This window comes from Fomitopsis serialis (assembly GCF_022376445.1).
Source record: "Fomitopsis serialis strain Sig1Antser10 chromosome Unknown B0H18scaffold_23, whole genome shotgun sequence".
Taxonomy (NCBI): Eukaryota; Fungi; Basidiomycota; class Agaricomycetes; order Polyporales; family Fomitopsidaceae; genus Fomitopsis; species Fomitopsis serialis.
In genome coordinates this window covers 313,729-331,728 of record NW_025954983.1, presented here as the reverse complement: position 1 = coordinate 331,728, position 18,000 = coordinate 313,729, and the positions used below count along the sequence as shown (strand labels likewise).

The window sequence follows — 18,000 nt, the reverse complement described above, 5'->3', positions numbered from 1 at the left end:
ACGTCCTCGCGCTCTTTTGAAGCGGCGACAGGGTCAGGACAGGAGGGGGGTAGGTAGTGGTGGCGAACGGAGTTCACCGCAGCTTGGCTGATGGCGTTGACATGTATGTTTAGGAAGCACTCCAGGGTTTCGGGGCACTCAGCTTCCCCCGTCAGGTATATCGCGAACGTCTCCGGGGCGAGACGGATTTGTGCCTCTATCTTGCACCGTTGCTTATGGACTGGCCAAGCAGCCTTTTGGCACTTCCTGCTCTGCACAAGCCCGCATGCGACGTGTCAGCGTCGAGCGCGGTGACATACAGTAGGGGATTTGACGCACACAGTACCTATCTGCCTTGCATCCAACACATTTTTTCAGAGGCATACCATCGTCCCCTTGGCGTTTGGAGCAGTACGCGCATCGTTCACGGACAGATCGGCTGTTGTCTTCCTCTGGCTCCGGGGAGGGACGACCCCACCCTGCAGAAGGTATCTGCACGGCAGTGAACGTGATGGTCGGAAAATTCATGGTCTGGCCGGCGCAGAACAAATGTCCACCTGCTACAGAGGGAGCGATGAATGAATGCAAGCGGGGAGGTTGTACATAGGGCGTGCAGTAGAAGCGCACGGGCACTGACACGTCGCATCCCGTGCTTCGATAAGCAATACACTTAAGTAGTGCTTATCCCAACTCCGGATCCCTTTTCTTCACGAAGATGGCTGCCTTACTGAGGCAGCATCACCAGTGCCCAGGACGACTCAGTAGGGCGACTTTGGGTTCAAAACAATGAACAGCAAAGCAATGACCGTCAATTGACAAGCAGACCACACTGTACATGACCCCTCCGGCCGCCTACTCAGCCATCTCCCTCAGCCTCAACACGATATTCGCCCCCAACGCGCCGATCAAGGACAACGACAGGATCGTCGGCCCGTACTTTCGTAGTAGAGCCCATCCGCGTGCCGCTTGCGCAGCTTCAGCGCGCGGTACACGAAGATCACCGCGGAGTACGCGATCGCGACGAGCGCGGCGAGCGTGAACAGCCCCGCGCTGATGAGGCCGACCTTATCGCCCGGCGGTACGAATTGAGCACGTCGTCGCGATCGTGCCGATGTATATTGCGAAGTGCAGCCATTTCTGCGTCGGTGGTCAGAGTACGAATGGTCAATCGCGAGCCGACTCACCAGAACGTCCGCTCCGCCGCGAAATACACCTTCGGCTCGATCCTCACCGGCACCGCAATGCGCTTGCCAGGCGGGGCGACCCAGTGCCTCTCCAACACCCTGTCATCGCTCTGGCTCCGACCCGTTCTCTCCTCTTCTTGGGCCTCTTCCTCTTCCTCTTCCTCATCTTCGTCCTCCACCTCTACCTCCTCATCCGCCCTCTTCTGCCTCCGCTCTTCGCGCAGGCGGTCTCTTAGTGTCTCATCAAACGCAGACGACGGCGCGAGCGGGTCAATCGAGAGTGCACGGCCCTGCCGCTCCGAAAGTGTGGTCTTCGACGCCCTGCGCCCGCGGAGGAACGGTGTGCGCTCGTCCACGTCCCCCTCATCGTCAGCCTCTTCAGCATGGTCGTGTTCGTCCGGCTGAGGAGCCGTGGCGATATGGTCGCGCGCGGCGACGGGAGGAAGGCTCTTGCGCTTCGCAGGGTCGCCCTGCTTGAGCGCACTTTCGCGGAAGGCGATCGCCGCGGCGACGTCCTGCTTACTGAGCCCTGTGCGCTTGACCTCGTCCCGCGCTGTGAAAGAGTGTGAAGATGAATGCAGTATAAGACAATGAGCTGGACGCTGAACGCACCTGGAGCAAGGTCCATCGCCTCGTCTTCCTCGCCCTCAGACACTGGTTCAGCATACACTGGGCGCATATCCTCCGGCGTAGTGACCCCAGATGATCTGCGACCGGCAGACAACTCAGACGTGCCCTTTGAGGAGGAAGACTGCACGGGCCGCTCAATGGTGAGCGCACCAGTGTCCGGCTTGAGGATGTCCGTGTCCACTGTACAGGGGCATTATTTAGTGAAGTGCTAAGAAAAGTGCGTGGGCGGACATACTTTGAGGGAGCCAGAAAGGAACGAGGTCCACACGATGAGGCAGGAGCGTCGCGCACCCATGAATGAATTTACTGAACTGCACTCAGACCCGTCAGTCACCCTACCTTCCCTCACCTCACATGCAGCCACCCACCTTCGGGACCGCCTCCACCAAATGCGACGACACCAGATCCGTGACCCACGTCGGCGGCTCCTGGCCATACTGCGTCTGCAGCTTCACCTCCAACACGCCATACTTGAACAGCTCCTTGTCTTCTGGCGGCAGCTGGTCGAACGGGTAATCGATCCCGACGTCCGCCCGGCGCCAGTTGTCGCCAGAGCGTGTCCGCCCGTCCCAGTTGTCCTCGCGGATCATCGTTACTCCGTGTCCAGCGAGATGCGCACGCGCGCATCGCCGGGCAGCTGGAACGCCGTGCGGTTGTAGAACGTCCGCATCACTAGCCGGTCCGAAGCGTCAGAACACATCGTCCTCGCGTGACACACGGGCAGGCCGGTGATGTGAGGGAGGGAAGGAAGGACTCACCGGGCTCGAGCTTCTTAGTGAGGATCGCGTATTGTACCTCGTTCGCGAGCTGGATCATTCCGTCCACATCCTGCTGCGTCTTCTTCCCCTTTGTGACGAGCTCCTGGAACTCCGCGTCCATCGTGTACTCCCCTCGCAGGAACGCATTCACTAGGTTCTCCTTGATCGGAAACCGCGCTTTCACCGACTTCTCGCCCGTCCAATCCTCCCGGTGAGTCTTCCGCTCGACGAAGATCTGAATGGTGGTAACGTAGGGTTAGGGGTACGTTGAGTTAGAGTTCGGGAAAATAGTGAAGAAGTACGAACCGTTCTGACATCCGTGTTGCCGTACCATCGCAATCGAATAGCCTCCGCGCCTTCCGTCTTTTCGAGACGGCCGAGATAGAGCTCGAGGTCTTCGTTATCAAAGTACACAGAAGTGATAGCTGATAATTCAAATCAGACACTCTGTGGGAGTATGCGCCCCTCAAGACGTCTACTCACCTGCGTCTTTCTGCTCGAACTCCTTATCAGGGTTGAACACTAGTAAGATTTCAGCGCCATGGAGGAACAGGAGTGCCACTGCTGCGCACCTAGCACGGGGAGATGTCGTAGGATGGCCAGCTTGAGGTGGACTAGGTTGTCAGGATGTACCTAGTCGGAGGATGCTTCAGAGGGTAACCCGTGTACGCAAAGTCGCGCATACACCCACCCAGTATTTGGTGGTCTGGCGCACGAATGCACTCTGATTACCGCCCGCGCTCGAGTCTCCTTGTACAGGGTGCCCGCGAGTCCGGACGAGGTCGTAGAGCTTGGAGAGCTTGACTATTAGGCCATCCCAGTTGTACTTGTAGAACGGACGTTTCTCCAGATAGTCTTGAATGAATGTGGGTTTCAACGGACGATTAGTTTGTTTCTGCACAAGGTCAGGAGAACGTCAGCACGTGAAGAGAGGGCAACAGGAGGCAGTCGCGCATACGTCGTGTTTCTGAAAATGCAACATGAGTCAGGCATCGTCTGAGGAACATGGCAACTGGCGGACCTTGAGAATTTTCATGAAACCAGTGATATTGAGCTTGGTGTACAGCGCGAGGTCGTGCACATCGGCGACGAGCGTAGCAACCTCTTCTTCCAGTGCAAGAACTGGTCCTCCATGGCATCCTCCGACATAGCTTCCTCATCGTCTGAGTCATCGTCATCGGAGCCAGCATCCTGGACTGCACTTGGTTCTCGCTGTCCGCCTTCGGGATCGGACGAAGAACCAGCTTGAAGATGTCCGTTGCCATGCTCGCCAGCAACCAGACGCTTGACAGCCCGTTCAGCATCCTTTATGCGTCTTGCGAGCTCGGAGGTCTATGTGATTTGGTGGTCATGAAACGAGCGGCCTGGTAGCACGCGTTGATGCCGTACCTTGGACCTTTGAAAATCATGGATCTTGTCCAGCTCCTTCTCCAGCATGGCGGTGAAGTCGCGCTCATCATCATCGGACCATGCATGAGCGGTTGTGCGTTCCTAATGTAAAGAGCAGATGAGTTGACGGGCGTCCATGAATGATGTCGCAGAGAGCGCCTCGCCTTCAGCTCTCTCTTGAGTAGGTTGTAGTTGATGTAGAACGGTCTCCACTCGTTATAGAGGTCATTCTGGGCCGTTGTTCAGTCTGTGAAGCCGCATTGATGGGCAGGACACTCACGCTGATTTTGCGGCCAAACTTCATGGCAGAATGGGAGAGAGGGCGGTCGTGTGCAGGGCCTGCATGACGGGGAGGAATATAGTCAGAGACGGGACAGGGCAGCCAATGAGGCTACGAACGTGCGAGTGTGGGCTTCTTGAGTCGCCCGGCATCCCGCTCACACGTCAAGCACACCAGGCGCCCGCACCCGCCACTCACCAGCCCGGCCCGCGCCATCCCGATCAGCCTCCTCCCTCCTTCGACGCCCTCCTCAACGTCCTCAACGTCCGCCACGACCCCGACGACATGCGCCCCGAATATGGATCAACGTCCAGGGCGCCCTCCCAGACAAACGGACATGCAAACGGCGACGTGATGCGCACAAAGATCCTCCTCCTCGGCATGCGCAGGTGCGTTCTTGCTGCTCGCCCTCAAACGTGTGGTGCTCAATGTGTATCCGCGCAGGAGCGGCAAGACGTCCATTCAGGAGGTCTTGTTTAACAATCTCCCCGCAAAGCAAACGTTCTACCTCGAACGCACGACCCGCCTCACGAAACATACCTACGAGTACGTCCATCTGTTCCTATGTATGCGCGTCCGGACCAATCCGTTCGCCGTACCAGTACAGTCATACCACTGGAGATATGGGACTGCCCAGGGGACATGAATCTGGACCAGCTGGACGTCCCAGTGTCGCAGTTTGCCACCCTCATATTCGTCATTGACATCCAGGTGCGCGGCCCCATGTCAGCACTGCTCACTTCATTCAAACGAGATGTAGGACCTATACCAACCTCCCATCACCAAGCTCGTCACCATGGTCATCGCAGCCTACAACGAGAGCCCTCGAATTAACCTCGAAGTATTCGTGCACAAGGCTGATACGTGTCCGAAGAGTACAGGATGGGTGCGTGCTATCTCGTCCAACGCGACTTCGTTCTGATAGACACCACAGAGAACTGGCGGTACATCCAACAGCGAATCTTGGATGAGCTCGCCGACATCTCGCCAGAGTATGAGCAGATGATCCCATCAACTTCCATCTCACGTCCATACACGACCATACCCTGCACGACGCCTTCTCACGGACGCTGCACAAGTCCATCGAATCCCTGCCCTATCTAGAAGACCTGCTCAATGTATTCTGTACAGTGAGTCCAGGTGTGTGCATGTGGGAGCATCGCTGACATCAGCGCCTCTTGACAGAATTCCCAGTCATCAAAGGCCTTCCTGTTCGACATCAACTCACGACTCTATGTGGCGACGGACGCGTCACCGTCGACGCGCCACGCACAGTCTCTGTAATGACTACCTTCTCATGTTGAATTCTTTCGGACCCTTGTACAAGTATGCACGTTATTGCGCGTCCACTGTGTTTGTACTCATACAACGCCGCTGCCAACAGATCTATAACAGCAAGCACTGCCCGCCATAAACCTCCATCTCCACCACCACCCACCCCACCATCTGACTCCCTCCCATTATCACCCTCCTCCGCCCCTCGCTCCCCCCTCCTCCTCTCACGCACCACTTCCTCCGCCACCTCCACGCGTAGCAAACCGAGCAACCACCCCCCTCATCCCGCGCTCAGTCCAAAGCACTCTTCTACCCGAGCGCGTCGGCGACGCTCACGCCGTCGACGATGGGCGTGCCCGCGGGCACGACGATCGCGTACCACGTCGTGACGAAGCGTCTCGCGCTCCTCGCATTGATCCCTACGGCGGTGTGGGAGCAGCGTAGGGGCTTGGTGGAGTATAACGTGGTGTTCTTTAGGGAGGGCGTGCAGGAGATATGTGATGTAGAGGAGGAGGTGAGAGGTGGTGGGTAAGGATGGGTGAGTACGAGCCCGTGTGAGCCTGTTTGTGCGTTTGTAGTTTGCCTTTTGTTGATTGACTGGAAAGATATGCTATTAGGTGCGGCCATTCGAAAGCGATGTCATAACAGGTAAGGCTACATAACATAAAATACAGCACGAAAGCCTTTCGACACGACATAATTACGGATCCTTGCGTGTGTATCGTAAGTGAGATTGCAACAGTCCACGTTCACTGCTTTCCAAACGTATACGCCAACACCTCCTGCGTCAGCCGATACGACTCGTCGCGTGTGCGCCCGATCCCATCGAGGTACGGCAGGTCCGACACATCGCCCTCCCATCTATGCTCTCCATACGTGCCCTCATCCGACAGCGGCGTCGGCGGCCCAAAGTCCGGGTTCGCGACGTGGAATCCACGCCGCCCGACGACGACATCGTAAGCCCGCGCTTCTCGTCGCGCGCGCTCGGGTACGCCTTCATGCTGCGCTCCCCCCTCTCCGACCGCCCGCGCGACTCGACGCGCGCCACCTCCGCCTCCCCACGACCACTCCCATTCGCATTCATGGGCCCGGATCCGGGCGCACCGTTTGCCGCGGACCCCCAGCACCCGCTGAGGCTCCACTCCCCGCGTCGCTCGCGTACCCCGCCGCGGTGTCCTGCGACTCCTCGCGCCGGTGCCACTGTTGCTGCCTGCTCCCGCTCGCCTCCTGTCGCTTCTCGCGCCGCGCCTGCATGCGCGCGTAGCTCCGCCGGCGGTCCTCCATCCACGCCTCGTCATCGTCATCCTGTGACATGTAGGAGGGAGACGTCGCTGCGATCCCTGGCAGGCCCGGGGTGAAGCCCGCGACGGAGAGGATGTGTAAAACGGGCGCGTGCGAGCGCGTGGCGCGCATGCGGTGGGCGTACATGCAGGTAGACCTAGGTGAGGGGTATCAGTGCGTGGTAAGGGCGGTTGAATGTAGGGTGCTTACCCAGGGCCGAGGACGAACTCTCCGCCGAGCTGCGTGACGTCGCCGCCCCTCTCCCAGACCGGCATGCCGACGCGGATCGCGTTCTTCACGACCATCGCTAGTCCGCCGAGTGCCCCGTGGCGGACGTATTCGCCCCTATCTTCGTCTGCACCAGAATCTGTACTTTGGCGCGTCATGCCCAGCGCGGCGTGTAGACGCAAGGTTGGATCGGTGTATACTGGGAATCGGCTTCGGAAGATCTCTGATATCATAGCAAACTGCGTCAGTGGATTTACGCGGGAAGGACGATAGGTGGCTTACGTCTGTACGACTTGATCATAGCTGGTGAACCCAGTCCGATGATCACCAAGTCGATACCAGCGCGCTTCAGCTCCTCAGCATCTACGTTCCTCACGATGGAGTACATGTAGTCCTGGTCCGCAGGACACCTACAACAATCACAGTCAAAACCATGCGGCCTGCAAGATGCAGAGTAACGTACCAGAAATGCCTGATGAAGCAGACCACCGTGCACCTCTCCTTGAACAATTCCGAGAACTGCACTCGCAGCCCGTTCTGCGCAACTACGAACAGCGAGCCAGCATGCTTAATCTGGTCCCGCGTCGGTATGGCGTACTCGTCGAACCGCAGGTTTCCCACAAGCCGCTGCTGGCGCCGATCGTGCTGCTGCTCCCTCAGCGGCTGGTACGATCGCGCGCGCCGAGGCTCGTTCACGTTGTCACCGCGCGTGTACTGCAGGGGCTGGGAGTTGGCGGACATAGTCGGCGAAGGCGTGGCTGGCGCGGTATCGTGATGTCTGGTGTGAGACTGTGAGCCTTGCGTACTACTATGTGTCGTCTCCTGCCGCGACAGCGATCCGAAGCCTTGCAATTGATCGCAGCTTCGTCCACGAGCGACTGTATTATGGTCCTGAGCGGAATGTGGGGAACGCGCCCGGGACGCATGCCTCGCAGCGGGAGTCTGGATGCGAGAGGTCGCCTGAGGGGATCGTACACGAGAGTGAGGCGCCGCCGGTGGGGGAGACTGAGCACGGAACTCCGGCACCGGAGGAGGAGACTGAGCTCTGGGATAGTCGTGAGGCGGGTAGGAAGGGTACTGGTAAGGCGTCTCGGGTTCGGGTGACTGAGGCCTATATGCGATGTACTGGACAGGCGGAGACACCGGTATGTGATTGCGCTGCGGTACGTCGGCGGGCGGGGTGGATGTCTGTATCGGTCCGGAAATCTGCGCGGTACTGATGCGCCGCCTCTCGAGTGCCTTTGGCCGCGAATCTGCGCGCAGCTCGGGTTGAGGCTGAGGCCGCATCTGCGGCACGGGCAGGTAATTCGACTGCATCGGCTCCGGCGTTCGTCTCTAATTGGCTCTCGTCGGCGCTGTCTGCCTTCCATAGGAGGCGTACCGGGACGCGTGGACACCGCATGCTCGACGGTGGTTTCATTGCGGATTACCGTTGGTACAGCGTCGCGTGCCTCTCTTGGTCGGGAGTGAGGATGAGGCACAGGAGGCGCAGGAGACTTGGCTCGGGGCGTAGGAAGGGGCAGAGGTGTCGGGGGCTCCGAATGCTGAGGAGGGGAACGTGGAAGCGGTGCGGGTTGAATGACATCTCTGTCCGTGGAAGGAGGGATCGGTGACAAGTAGAACTGCGGAGGAGAGTCTGACGGCGGAGGCGGGAGCGGTGAGTTGCGATACGATGGACGCTGACGATCGGGTGAAGGCGTCCGCCGCGGTGGTGAGGGAGCAGGTATTGACGGGATGGTGTTGCGTGAATGCGAGCGTGGGGGACTGGGCGGGCGCTCCAGGAGCTGGAAGGAGTTGTCTGGAGTATTCTGTTCGGGGGATGCAGCTCGCGACGAGATAATAGTGAGTGGCCGAGTGCTCGTCAGCATTGCGATCGTATGTGTCGGTCGCCTCTCGATGTCGCGTGGGCGCACTTCGCCAGGCTCCTGCTTCTTGTCTACCGCGTCTCTATCCTCCTCGAAGACCGGGAAACCGGAAAGCCGCCTCGCACTACGTTCAGTCAAAGGTGGTTTGTCAGTTGCTCTCGGCTGACGCGCCTCCACTGGCCTTTCCTGTTCCACAGACCTACGAGGTGCCTCCTCTACTGCAGCAGAAGGTTGGCCCGTGTGCGCCGGCCCAGGGACTGGATGAGCACTATGCGGATGCGGCGGCTGCAGGAGACTAAGCTCATGCGTCTGCGTAGACATGTCGTCACCGCTCAAGCCAGCCGTCGATCCAAACCCAGTGCCCGTGGTCATCGCACTCCCGATGCTTGGGTTCGCACTGCGCGCCATAGGAGGCCCCGCGCTGACATTCGGAAGCCCTGCCAACGCCAGGCTGACCTGACTGAGGCTCTTCTTCGGGCGATGCATGATGAAGCGCGCCCCTTTGCCACTGTGTCCTGGATCGCTGTCAGCTCCTCGATCCCAGTTGCTGGAGAGATTCCTCGGCGCGTCGCCATAGCCGTCGGCGGGGGTAGCTTCGCCAATCTATGCTCATGGCCATGGGCTTGTGCCTGCGACTTCGCCTCGGTCTTTACCTCTGACTTCGTCTGTGGCTTTGCTTGCGGTTGCGGACGCTCGACAGGTATGGGTGGGGCTGCAACAACCACGGACATACGTGTAGTTTCTGTCGAAACTGACGCGTCCACGTGCTGCGCAAGAACTGCCTTACCCGCACGCCGACTGGCCTTCGACGTGTTGCTCCCAGTAGACGGTTTCTTCACCAGAAAGTCGTGCACCGACAGTATCTTGCTCCTCCTCCGGCTTCCACCCGTGCCCGTACTGGACGACCTACGCAGCAGCTTGCTAGCACTCAGGTGCGCCTGCGCAGCGTCGATGTATCTGGCTCTGGGTCCGTCTCCGCAGCCTCCGCGTGCGAGTCGACCGCGAGGCCGGGCGGCGTCGACACAGGCGACGGTAGACGCGACGGCGTGCGCAGAAGCGGGAAGTCAGCGCTCTGTAATGGCGCAGTCGATGGGGTCTCCTCAGGCTCCTGCTCCTGCTGCACAATCATTGCCTGTTCGTCCAGATGCGTCGACTTGGGACGCAGGGCAGGCTGCGACGTGGTGCGCGGGAGTTCCTGCACGAGGGAGCGCGGCGAGAGCGAGGCCGAGCGGCCGCGCGCACTCGAGCTGCTCAGGCTCAGTGTGTCGTCCGGTGTCATTGGCGGCGTCGCGGAGGCTGCGACTGCGTCTGTTCGGGACGTGCGCGTCGATGGTGGGCGAGTCCTGCGCCTCGGAGTCGCTCGCAAACTGGTCGAAGATGTAGCCGTGCGACTGGCGGTCATCGTACATGTACTGCCTTACCAGGTCGTGCACTGTATCGGTGTCGGACCTCGGTTCTGTTTGAGGAGTGGTCAGCGCCTCCGAGCTCGCGTCGGTGGGCGACACCTCAGCGAGAGCCTGGGGCTCGATATGGTCCTGTTCTTGGACCTGACTCGGAGGACGGGGGATAAAGACGGACGGCTGACGGTAGTGGTACTGGGAGTCTGTAGGCTGCTCAGGTTCAGCATCGTGTTGTTCGTGATGCCGATGGACTGGAGGCACTGGAGGCAATTCCGCCTCTGAGAAGTAGGCCTTGGACTCACGACCTGACTTGGTGCGAGGACGTAGAGGACGAGTCGGCCGGGTCACAATAGTGTCAGAATGATAGCCGCCTGAGGGCTCCTGTAATGGACGAGGGGAGTGTGATACACGGCCGAGTCCAGCCATGGACGCGGGGGCGTAAGAGGACCATGGTGATCGGAGCTGCTAGATGGATAGCTTATGTCCAAACCGGCTCCAAGTACGTCGGACGTAAGTGAAGGGAGGAATTGACCCTGCGACGAGTCTTCCAAGCGGAATTGTAGAGCACTATTTGATGATGCACGCTCGCGTAAGACTTTCAGAGGCACGAAGGGGTCGAAGGGGTCCGGCGAAGGGTATCGCGGTGAGTAGGGGAACGCCGGCGGCGGCTTGCGCTTGACCTTCGACGACATCAAGGCGGTTCGAGAGAGTGGGGGGAGTCAGACCTCCTGAAGGCCCCAGAGGTGTCCGTGGCGAGCAACGGTGCAAATGAGTGGGAAGCCATAAGACTTGAGCCGCTCGTGTAGGCCTGGCCGTTGCCTGGTGTCCGCAACTTCTCTGCCTCGTTGTATGCGCACAAGGGCGCTTCCGGCACACACGCGTTGGGTCCATGGAGCAAAAGTCGGACTGTCGGATGTGACGGGTTTAGTTGCGAAACCTGTCCTGCGCTAGTCCAGTGGGTTCACGACGACACAGCAGAAAACCGGTATTCACCCGACTTCAGGCTACCACTCAGTCCTTGCCTGAAGTAAGAGATCTGCGATTGCAGCACACTTCCTCGGAGGTGCCATGGAGAGAGTCTGCGACCGTGCGAGAACACGTTGTGAGCCTGATGGATCTTGGCCCATGTCAATTGATCAAGACTAGCGCTTCTCGGGGAAGCATCCAATGGGTTGATATAGAGCACAGCCCGAACGATTTGCTGGTCGGACGATTTGAGGAATGGGGCACGTTGATGGCGGTATTATTAGTTAAGCTTGTCTAGAGTGGCGGAGACCTGATATGTGAGAACTGTCAGCTACTGCAAGACAGACGACGAAGAGTTCTTACATCTCGTTTCCCTGCGCGACTGTCGATCTACATACATAACGCAGTACCGCCGGCACCGAGGGTATTTATATGTACGGGACTTACCATCTCCATTCATTGAATGAACAGCAGGGGCACTGGCAGTTCAAGAAAGCCGTCGACCAGCCAGCGCTGAAAAACTTGGCCCGCCAGCATCGCTGAGTCGCCAACCCTCTCATTTCGGGCAGGTCATCTAGAGGAGCAGAGACAAAACAGCCGCTTATCCGCCGAATTGCCACATGAATATGTCATCTCGTACAGAATCAGATGGACAGAGGGCAATTGTAGCGCGATAGTATTGCGACAAGCTGTGTTCTTCAAGTTGTTGACCGTTGGTTTTGAGTTTCACACCAGAGCTCCAGGGTCCCCTCCCGCTCCCCCACGCGATCACCACGCGATCGACGCCTGGCTTTCCAATTGCGGCAAGTGAATTGGCCAGTGCTTTGATTGATTGAAAGCCTCCGCCATTTGGAGAGTTCGCCGGACTACTTATCACTCGTAGCCAAGTTACTATGAGACTCTCTACAAGCTACGGCAACAACTGGCGCGACCGAGAAGGAGAGTCAAAGACTCAAGCTCAAGAGGGATGCTGGGGGAGGGTGCCGTTGTGGCGGCTGGCCCAAACGGAGTCATGGGATTAGATCCGCTCAGCGGCTTGAAGAGGCGCTCCGACATTGCAGTCCTTCTCCACGTACCCTACCTCGTTCTCCCTCTCGCTTACCACCATGTCCTCGCCCTCAAAGCCAGTCAACATCGTCAGTCCTCGCAGGGCCAACGCAGAGATTGCTGGTGTGGGCACACCACCCACTGCACGCGCTGTGTCTGGTTCACCAAGCCCTCGCGCTCTCCGAGCTCAGTATGCCGGCACCCCACAGCCGCCTAACATCCCTCGACGTGGAACCCCCATTGGCACTCCCAGTGCAGCAGGAAGCTCGCCTTTTCTTATGCCCACTCCATTAGCAGGAGGCGAGCCATCCTCTGTGGCCTCTTTGGGCGGTATCAGCGCGCGGCGACCAGACACGCCTGGTAGTGGAATCGAGGGCAATGCTCTCGATGACCTCACCGACGAAGAGAAGGCGAGAATACTCAGGCGCCATCTCGTTTCGCGGCAAGAACGCGACGGACCGGCGGGACAGTCGTCGCGTGCGTCCGTCAGCGGAGGCTCAGATAACGGTGTAGCGTCGAAACGGTCGTCGTTCTCGCACTTGCATACACAAAGGGAGGAGTCAGAACCCTTCCCTGTGCCGTACCACGCGCCTGGTGCAGATGTGACGTGAGTACCAGTTCGTATAGTGTTTTCCTTGTCGCCTTGCTTCAAAGGCACGCACACGACCTCGTCAGATCAGAGGTAGCTATCACTGAGCTGCCATTCTGTGCATTCTGACACAGCGGTCTGAATCGGAATTTAGTATGTGACGTCTGCATATTATTGCATAGCGTCGTCGGAAAATTAGACCAGTCCCACACTTCCAGTCTCCCCGGAGTGAACACATGCTAACTTCATTTATGTATCAGTCACAACATATACAAATGGCAGGCAGACAAGCGTCGACAGGCAGCGCGTCCACGCGCTGCATCATTTGCTGGGTCGACGAGGTCCACAGACCCTGCTTTCCAGCATATTCACGAGCCAGGAGGTTTCCGAAGGAACTACCTGCTCATGAGACGCGGTGAGGACGGCACTGCAGATTTGCCACACGTCCCCCGAAACTTCATTGAATTCCTATATCTATTCGGACACTTCGTAAGTGTTATCTTACTCGGTTGATTTGGCCTGACTGAGATCTTGCCCCCGCTAGGCTGGAGAGGACTTAGAGGAGATCGAAGAGGAGGACGAGTACCGATGGGATGACATGGAAGCCCAAGTCGGGACGCCTTCATCCGCGGAGAGGGACCTCGCGGGCACCGCCCCGCTTTCCATTGGTCTGCCGCCCGAGACGAGCACGGACCTTCACAAAGCAAGCGAACGTTCGCCGCTGCTTCCCCGCTCTCGTTCGAGAAGAGCAAGGTCCGGTAGCGTGGGCCCGCACGGAGATGCGACGGTGACGCAGGCTGTGCTTATGGCGAGTCTATCACTTTGCATGTGATGGTGTCGGTGAGCTGACTATGTGATTAGTTGCTGAAGTCGTTCGTCGGCACTGGTATTCTCTTCCTGGGCAAGGCCTTCTTCAATGGTGGTATCCTGTTCTCAAGCGCGGTCCTCACGTTCATTGCGTTGATCTCGTTATACTCGTTCTTGCTGCTTGTGAAAACGAAGTTCGTGGTATCAGGCAGTTTCGGTGGTATGTGTGTCATCCTTCACCACAGTGCTACTGCTCAACACCTCATCAGACATCGGTGGAACGCTCTACGGCCCCTGGATGCGCTACGCCATCCTCGCGTCGATCACGATCTCCCAGCTCGGCTTCGTCTCTGCCTACATCATCTTCGTCTCCGAGAACCTGCAGGCGTTCGTGCTCGCCATCACGAACTGCGCGAAGCTCTTCGGCATCCAGTACTTCATCCTGCTGCAGATGATCATCTTCATGCCGCTCGTGCTGATCCGGAACCTCGCGAAGCTGAGCACAACCGCGCTCGTGGCGGACGTGTTCATTCTCGCGGGCCTTATCTATATCTTCGGGAGCGAGGCGGCGATCATGGCGGACCGTGGACATGCGGATGTAGCGTTCTTCAATGCGAAGGATTGGCCTCTCCTGATCGGGTATGTGACGAACTGGTGGCACGTCGCGGATGGTCGTGCTGATGATCGTTGTACAGAACGGCAGTCTTCTCGTTCGAGGGTATTGGTTTGGTAGGTTCAGCTGTTTGTGTTTAGCATCATGGAAGCTTAGGTGTTTTTGCTAGGTTATCCCGATCACCGATGCGATGAAAGAGCCGCGCAAGTTCCCCAAGGTCCTCACTGGTGTCATGTTGTTCCTCATGGGTACGGTTCACGAACAATACTTGCCTAATCCGAACGCTGATCCTTTCTGCGCTCGTCAGTCCTCTTCTGCGGTGGCGGTGTCATGTCCTACCTCACCTTCGGCTCCGACGTGCAGACCGTCGTCATCGTGAACCTCGACACCACGAGCAAGTTCACGCAAGTGGTCCAGTTCCTGTACTCGCTCGCGATCCTGCTGTCCGTGCCGCTGCAGCTCTTCCCCGCGGTGCGGATCATGGAGAACGGCCTGTTCGAGCGCAGCGGCAAGGCGGACGCGCGCGTCAAGTGGACGAAGAATTGCTTCCGGTTCGTCACGATCATGTTCTGCTGCGCGCTCAGCTGGGCGGGCGCGAATGATCTGGACAAGTTCGTGTCGTTCGTTGGGAGCTTCGCTTGGTACGTGTATACTTGTGCGCGTTCCGAGCATAAGGCTGACGATGATGTTCTCTGCCAGCGTCCCGCTCTGCTACGTCTACCCGGCGATGCTGCACTTTAAGGCATGCGCCCACACGCGCAAGCAGAAGGTTGCAGACATCGCTTTGATGATCTTTGGCATAGTCGCCGCCACTTACACCACTGTCCAGACAGTCCGCGTACGTTGCACCGATGCTTCTCGTATGGCAGTCTGCTGACGACTGCTGCAGCTCATGGTGGAGCCGGCTCCTGCTGTGCCACCCAGGTTGGGCAGCTGTGACATTCCCGATGGTTTGTTCCACGGAGGCAACTGATGGCTGTCCAGACGGTCAACATGCATATTTCTTGGCTTCACGGAGGGTATACAATTCATCTACAACATGCTTGACCAACGCAATAAGCTACGGTATCTACACTAGTCTATAACGTCGTATTGAAGGGGACACTTGCTCTACAGGGGAATAGAGATACAGTGTAAAGTAACAATCATGCAATCCTAGCGAACCCTCTATTCGTTATCGTGACCTATGTCCGCGGTGTCTTCCTCAGCTTGAGGATCTGGATCCATGGCGCGTGTCCCGGCCTTCCATCTGTCGAGCCAGTCTAGGAGACCTCTTGCCATCTCCCTGCCTTCCTTCCGTCTCTTTCCCGTCTCCCCTTCCTGCCGTTTCTTGGCTTTCGCGTCTCTGCCTCTGACGTATGCTTCTTGGACCGCGTCGGCCCACTCGCCCTTCTCGTAGTAACTCCTGGATAGTTCAACGCCTACACCCTCTGATTCCAGGAGCAAGCGGAGGCCGTGCTCTTCGATGAATAGGGGACGAGGCACTGCGAAGGTGTCTGAGTGGTCACGTTAGTCTCTGCTGCACGTATTGCTCACCATAGACAAAGGGTGTGCAGGCATCTACGCACTCCGATACTGTACCGTATCCCTGTAGTACGACAACGACTTCAGCTCATCGCCGCCAACGTCACGAATCTAGGCCTCACCAGCTTGCCCAACAGCGCGTCCGCCACCGCAGTCAGATCCGGCATGTAGATATCGCGAGGAGCGACGTAGAAACCCGGAGGAAGCTCCTCGCCATTCTCCCTTCCCCATTCCTTCGACACGCCACAGACAATAGCGACCCAGGTGTCATCCGGCAGCAGACGCGGGAGGTCCTCTTCATTTTCTTCTTCCACAGAAGACGACCAGCCAGGGTAAGTGTCTTGGGCTTTGACCTCCCTTGCCAGCACCGGAGAGGGCGGGATGGTGTGCAGTGCTGGAAGAGACAGCTTTCCAGGAGACTTGCTAGCAAACTTGTTAGGCGGAGACATAGGGACTGCAACAGGCGGTGCACCAGGGATCTTCAGCGAGGAGGCACGACCCGTGGTCATAGGCTTAGGAGGAGGAAGGCCCGGAGACGCCGCGACGGAGGCAGGGCCATCGAAGAGGCTGGTAGACCGCAGCGCTGCAGCGAGTCGAGCTGGATCAGGGAAGTACTCCTTCGACAAGTCAGACGGTTTGGACAGGGCTACTTCTCGCTGGATGCCGTTCAGCGACTTTGTCATGGCGGACGCGAACGCTCCGGGGGTGCCTGCGCGCGAGGGAGAGCGACTGTGGATCCGACTAGAAGGCTTGCGGAATACTTGTCCTCCAAAAGAGACTACCAGGATCTTGATTTGCTCTGGATTGTGTAGGTACGGAGGTACCCCGACGATGTTGAGGAGACGCCGGCGACCTTCGGCAGTATACACTGAGGGGTTGGGCGAGCGAACTAGCAGAGGTGCAGAGATGGCCGTGCGAGGCAGAGATTTTGAAGCATATTGGTCGGAAAACTCCGTGCATGGATGGAGGAGATGAGATGACGGAGGCTCCTTGAGATGCGTGATGACTTCCTCAGTGAAGGTTCGCGTGTTGAGGTCGACCCAGCTCGGAGACGGAAGCCCAGGCAGAACAGAGAAAGACGGCATAGGGATAGCTCCTGGCAGTCTAAGTAGCAAGTCTGCACAGCGAAAGCCAGATAGGATCTCGTCCACCAGAGGTGCCAGGGTCTCTTCAGATATCGGTATGTCCGGTGGAAGAGCCATAGCTACTTGTGCAGGAAGACCGTCGAAGAGGTCTGGTTCCGGAGTAGGCGGTGCATCAATGAACGGAGTAGACAGGTAACTGTACACTGAGTCGAAGGAGAAGTTGCTGATCAGGACGGAAGGTATCCCAGCTTGGTGAGCAGCTAGACTTTTCAATTACGTCAGAATAGGTCGCAGTGCACTCGATTGAGCATACACACCATCCGAGAAATGCGGCATCGCTGAGAACGCAATCGGCACCTATATCCTTCAGCCATTGTGATTCTTCTAGGACCTTCATGTCCTTCTTGCGCAGGAAAGACTGGAGTACTTCCACGCTCTTCTGACGGTCGACACGATACCTAAGCATGATAGCAGTCAGCATGAAGATGTGCGGGCACGCTTTCCGTACTCACGCTAATGGCTGTACAATCACAGGGTCGATGTCTGCGTTCCTGTACAATGCTAGGTATCGGGCAGCAGTCACTCCGATGTAAGATGATACTTATGAAATTACATACCACCGACAGCTACACTGTCTGTAAACACCTGTTTGGGTGCAGACGAGACAATGTGCACAGTAGGAGGCGGATCCAGGCTCAGCAAGTGACGCGCGAAGGCGGACACTCGCGTAGCATGTCCATATCCTATTGGCGTCCCACAGTGTAAGATATGGAATACAGGGAGATTATGTATTGCGTACCATGTCCCGAGCAGTAGTAGACTAAGTGATAACTAGAATGGTCGCCTGGCATGAGCCCCATGTCGTTGCTTCAGGACAGCACCCGGGTTTGCACACTGCACTGAGAGGTCGAACCGCGGCCGTGATGTGCGAGTATTCAGGCTATGGCGGTATCAGGATATCCAAGAGCAGCGGGGAAAAGATCAGACAGGGAGGAACCACCAGTAGGGCACTGTGGCGGAAGTAGTGAACGTTGACAACTGCCATAACGGTCGAGCCCCCTTCGGATCTCCGATCCAAGTTCGCCCATTTGCCACCGCCA

At 57.9% G+C, this 18,000-nt stretch overlaps 6 protein-coding genes across 6 annotated transcripts; 2 read left to right on the top strand and 4 right to left on the bottom strand.

Annotated features, from left to right (window-relative positions):
- Positions 1 to 686: 686 nt before the first annotated feature.
- B0H18DRAFT_1084454 (VTC domain-containing protein) lies at positions 687 to 4,244 on the bottom strand (the record flags this gene model as incomplete). Its single annotated transcript, XM_048031792.1, has 17 exons — positions 687 to 736; positions 917 to 1,029; positions 1,073 to 1,116; positions 1,193 to 1,716; positions 1,776 to 1,973; positions 2,029 to 2,104; positions 2,162 to 2,388; positions 2,492 to 2,786; positions 2,858 to 2,976; positions 3,035 to 3,073; positions 3,124 to 3,184; positions 3,243 to 3,446; positions 3,573 to 3,673; positions 3,754 to 3,883; positions 3,941 to 4,042; positions 4,069 to 4,170; positions 4,221 to 4,244. The coding sequence occupies 17 exons, from the start codon at positions 4,242 to 4,244 to the stop codon at positions 687 to 689; spliced, it is 2,409 nt and encodes an 802-aa protein (XP_047894932.1).
- Positions 4,245 to 4,453: 209 nt separating this feature from the next.
- Positions 4,454 to 5,555, top strand: B0H18DRAFT_246221 (Gtr1/RagA G protein conserved region-domain-containing protein). Its single transcript, XM_048037267.1, has 6 exons — positions 4,454 to 4,609; positions 4,665 to 4,766; positions 4,823 to 4,931; positions 4,981 to 5,106; positions 5,155 to 5,350; positions 5,406 to 5,555. The coding sequence occupies exons 1-5, from the start codon at positions 4,506 to 4,508 to the stop codon at positions 5,224 to 5,226; spliced, it is 513 nt and encodes a 170-aa protein (XP_047894931.1). The 5' UTR covers positions 4,454 to 4,505; the 3' UTR covers positions 5,227 to 5,350; positions 5,406 to 5,555.
- Positions 5,556 to 6,854: 1,299 nt separating this feature from the next.
- Positions 6,855 to 7,616, bottom strand: B0H18DRAFT_829865 (AhpC/TSA antioxidant enzyme-domain-containing protein; the record flags this gene model as incomplete). Its single annotated transcript, XM_048039383.1, has 4 exons — positions 6,855 to 6,933; positions 6,987 to 7,227; positions 7,287 to 7,414; positions 7,468 to 7,616. Coding segments are annotated over 4 exons (597 nt in total), but the record flags the coding sequence as incomplete, so codon positions are not given.
- Positions 7,468 to 9,573, bottom strand: B0H18DRAFT_246224 (uncharacterized protein). Its single transcript, XM_048037268.1, has one exon. The coding sequence runs from the start codon at positions 9,353 to 9,355 to the stop codon at positions 7,697 to 7,699; it is 1,659 nt and encodes a 552-aa protein (XP_047894929.1). The 5' UTR covers positions 9,356 to 9,573; the 3' UTR covers positions 7,468 to 7,696.
- Positions 9,574 to 12,341: 2,768 nt separating this feature from the next.
- On the top strand, positions 12,342 to 15,264 carry B0H18DRAFT_1117886 (transmembrane amino acid transporter protein-domain-containing protein; the record flags this gene model as incomplete). The annotated part of the gene is made up of 10 exons (XM_048033673.1): positions 12,342 to 12,889; positions 13,132 to 13,360; positions 13,416 to 13,670; positions 13,733 to 13,898; positions 13,948 to 14,317; positions 14,374 to 14,407; positions 14,461 to 14,539; positions 14,599 to 14,932; positions 14,991 to 15,129; positions 15,181 to 15,264. The coding sequence occupies 10 exons, from the start codon at positions 12,342 to 12,344 to the stop codon at positions 15,262 to 15,264; spliced, it is 2,238 nt and encodes a 745-aa protein (XP_047894928.1).
- B0H18DRAFT_246196 (uncharacterized protein) lies at positions 15,158 to 17,907 on the bottom strand. The gene is made up of 7 exons (XM_048037266.1): positions 17,700 to 17,907; positions 17,518 to 17,643; positions 17,413 to 17,461; positions 17,218 to 17,358; positions 15,938 to 17,165; positions 15,828 to 15,879; positions 15,158 to 15,775 (listed from the first exon to the last, which is right to left on the bottom strand). Exons 1-7 carry the CDS (start codon positions 17,758 to 17,760, stop codon positions 15,459 to 15,461), a joined length of 1,974 nt encoding a protein of 657 aa, XP_047894927.1. The 5' UTR covers positions 17,761 to 17,907; the 3' UTR covers positions 15,158 to 15,458.
- Between the last annotated feature and the right edge of the window lie 93 nt (positions 17,908 to 18,000).

Bases quoted from the DNA above. Each gene is read 5' to 3' on its own strand.
- B0H18DRAFT_246221 (XM_048037267.1), top strand. From the start codon at position 4,506: ATGCGCCCCGAATATGGATCAACGTCCAGGGCGCCCTCCCAGACAAAC. The intron at 4,610-4,664 runs GTGCGTTCTTGC...GTATCCGCGCAG, and splicing joins CTCCTCCTCGGCATGCGCAG to GAGCGGCAAGACGTCCATTC. The intron at 4,932-4,980 runs GTGCGCGGCCCC...AACGAGATGTAG, and splicing joins TATTCGTCATTGACATCCAG to GACCTATACCAACCTCCCAT.
- B0H18DRAFT_246224 (XM_048037268.1), bottom strand. From the start codon at position 9,355: ATGCATCGCCCGAAGAAGAGCCTCAGTCAGGTCAGCCTGGCGTTGGCA.
- B0H18DRAFT_246196 (XM_048037266.1), bottom strand. From the start codon at position 17,760: ATGGGGCTCATGCCAGGCGACCATTCTAGTTATCACTTAGTCTACTAC. The intron at 17,644-17,699 runs GTACGCAATACA...GGACGCCAATAG, and splicing joins CTACTACTGCTCGGGACATG to GATATGGACATGCTACGCGA. The intron at 17,359-17,412 runs GTGAGTACGGAA...TATCATGCTTAG, and splicing joins GTGATTGTACAGCCATTAGC to GTATCGTGTCGACCGTCAGA.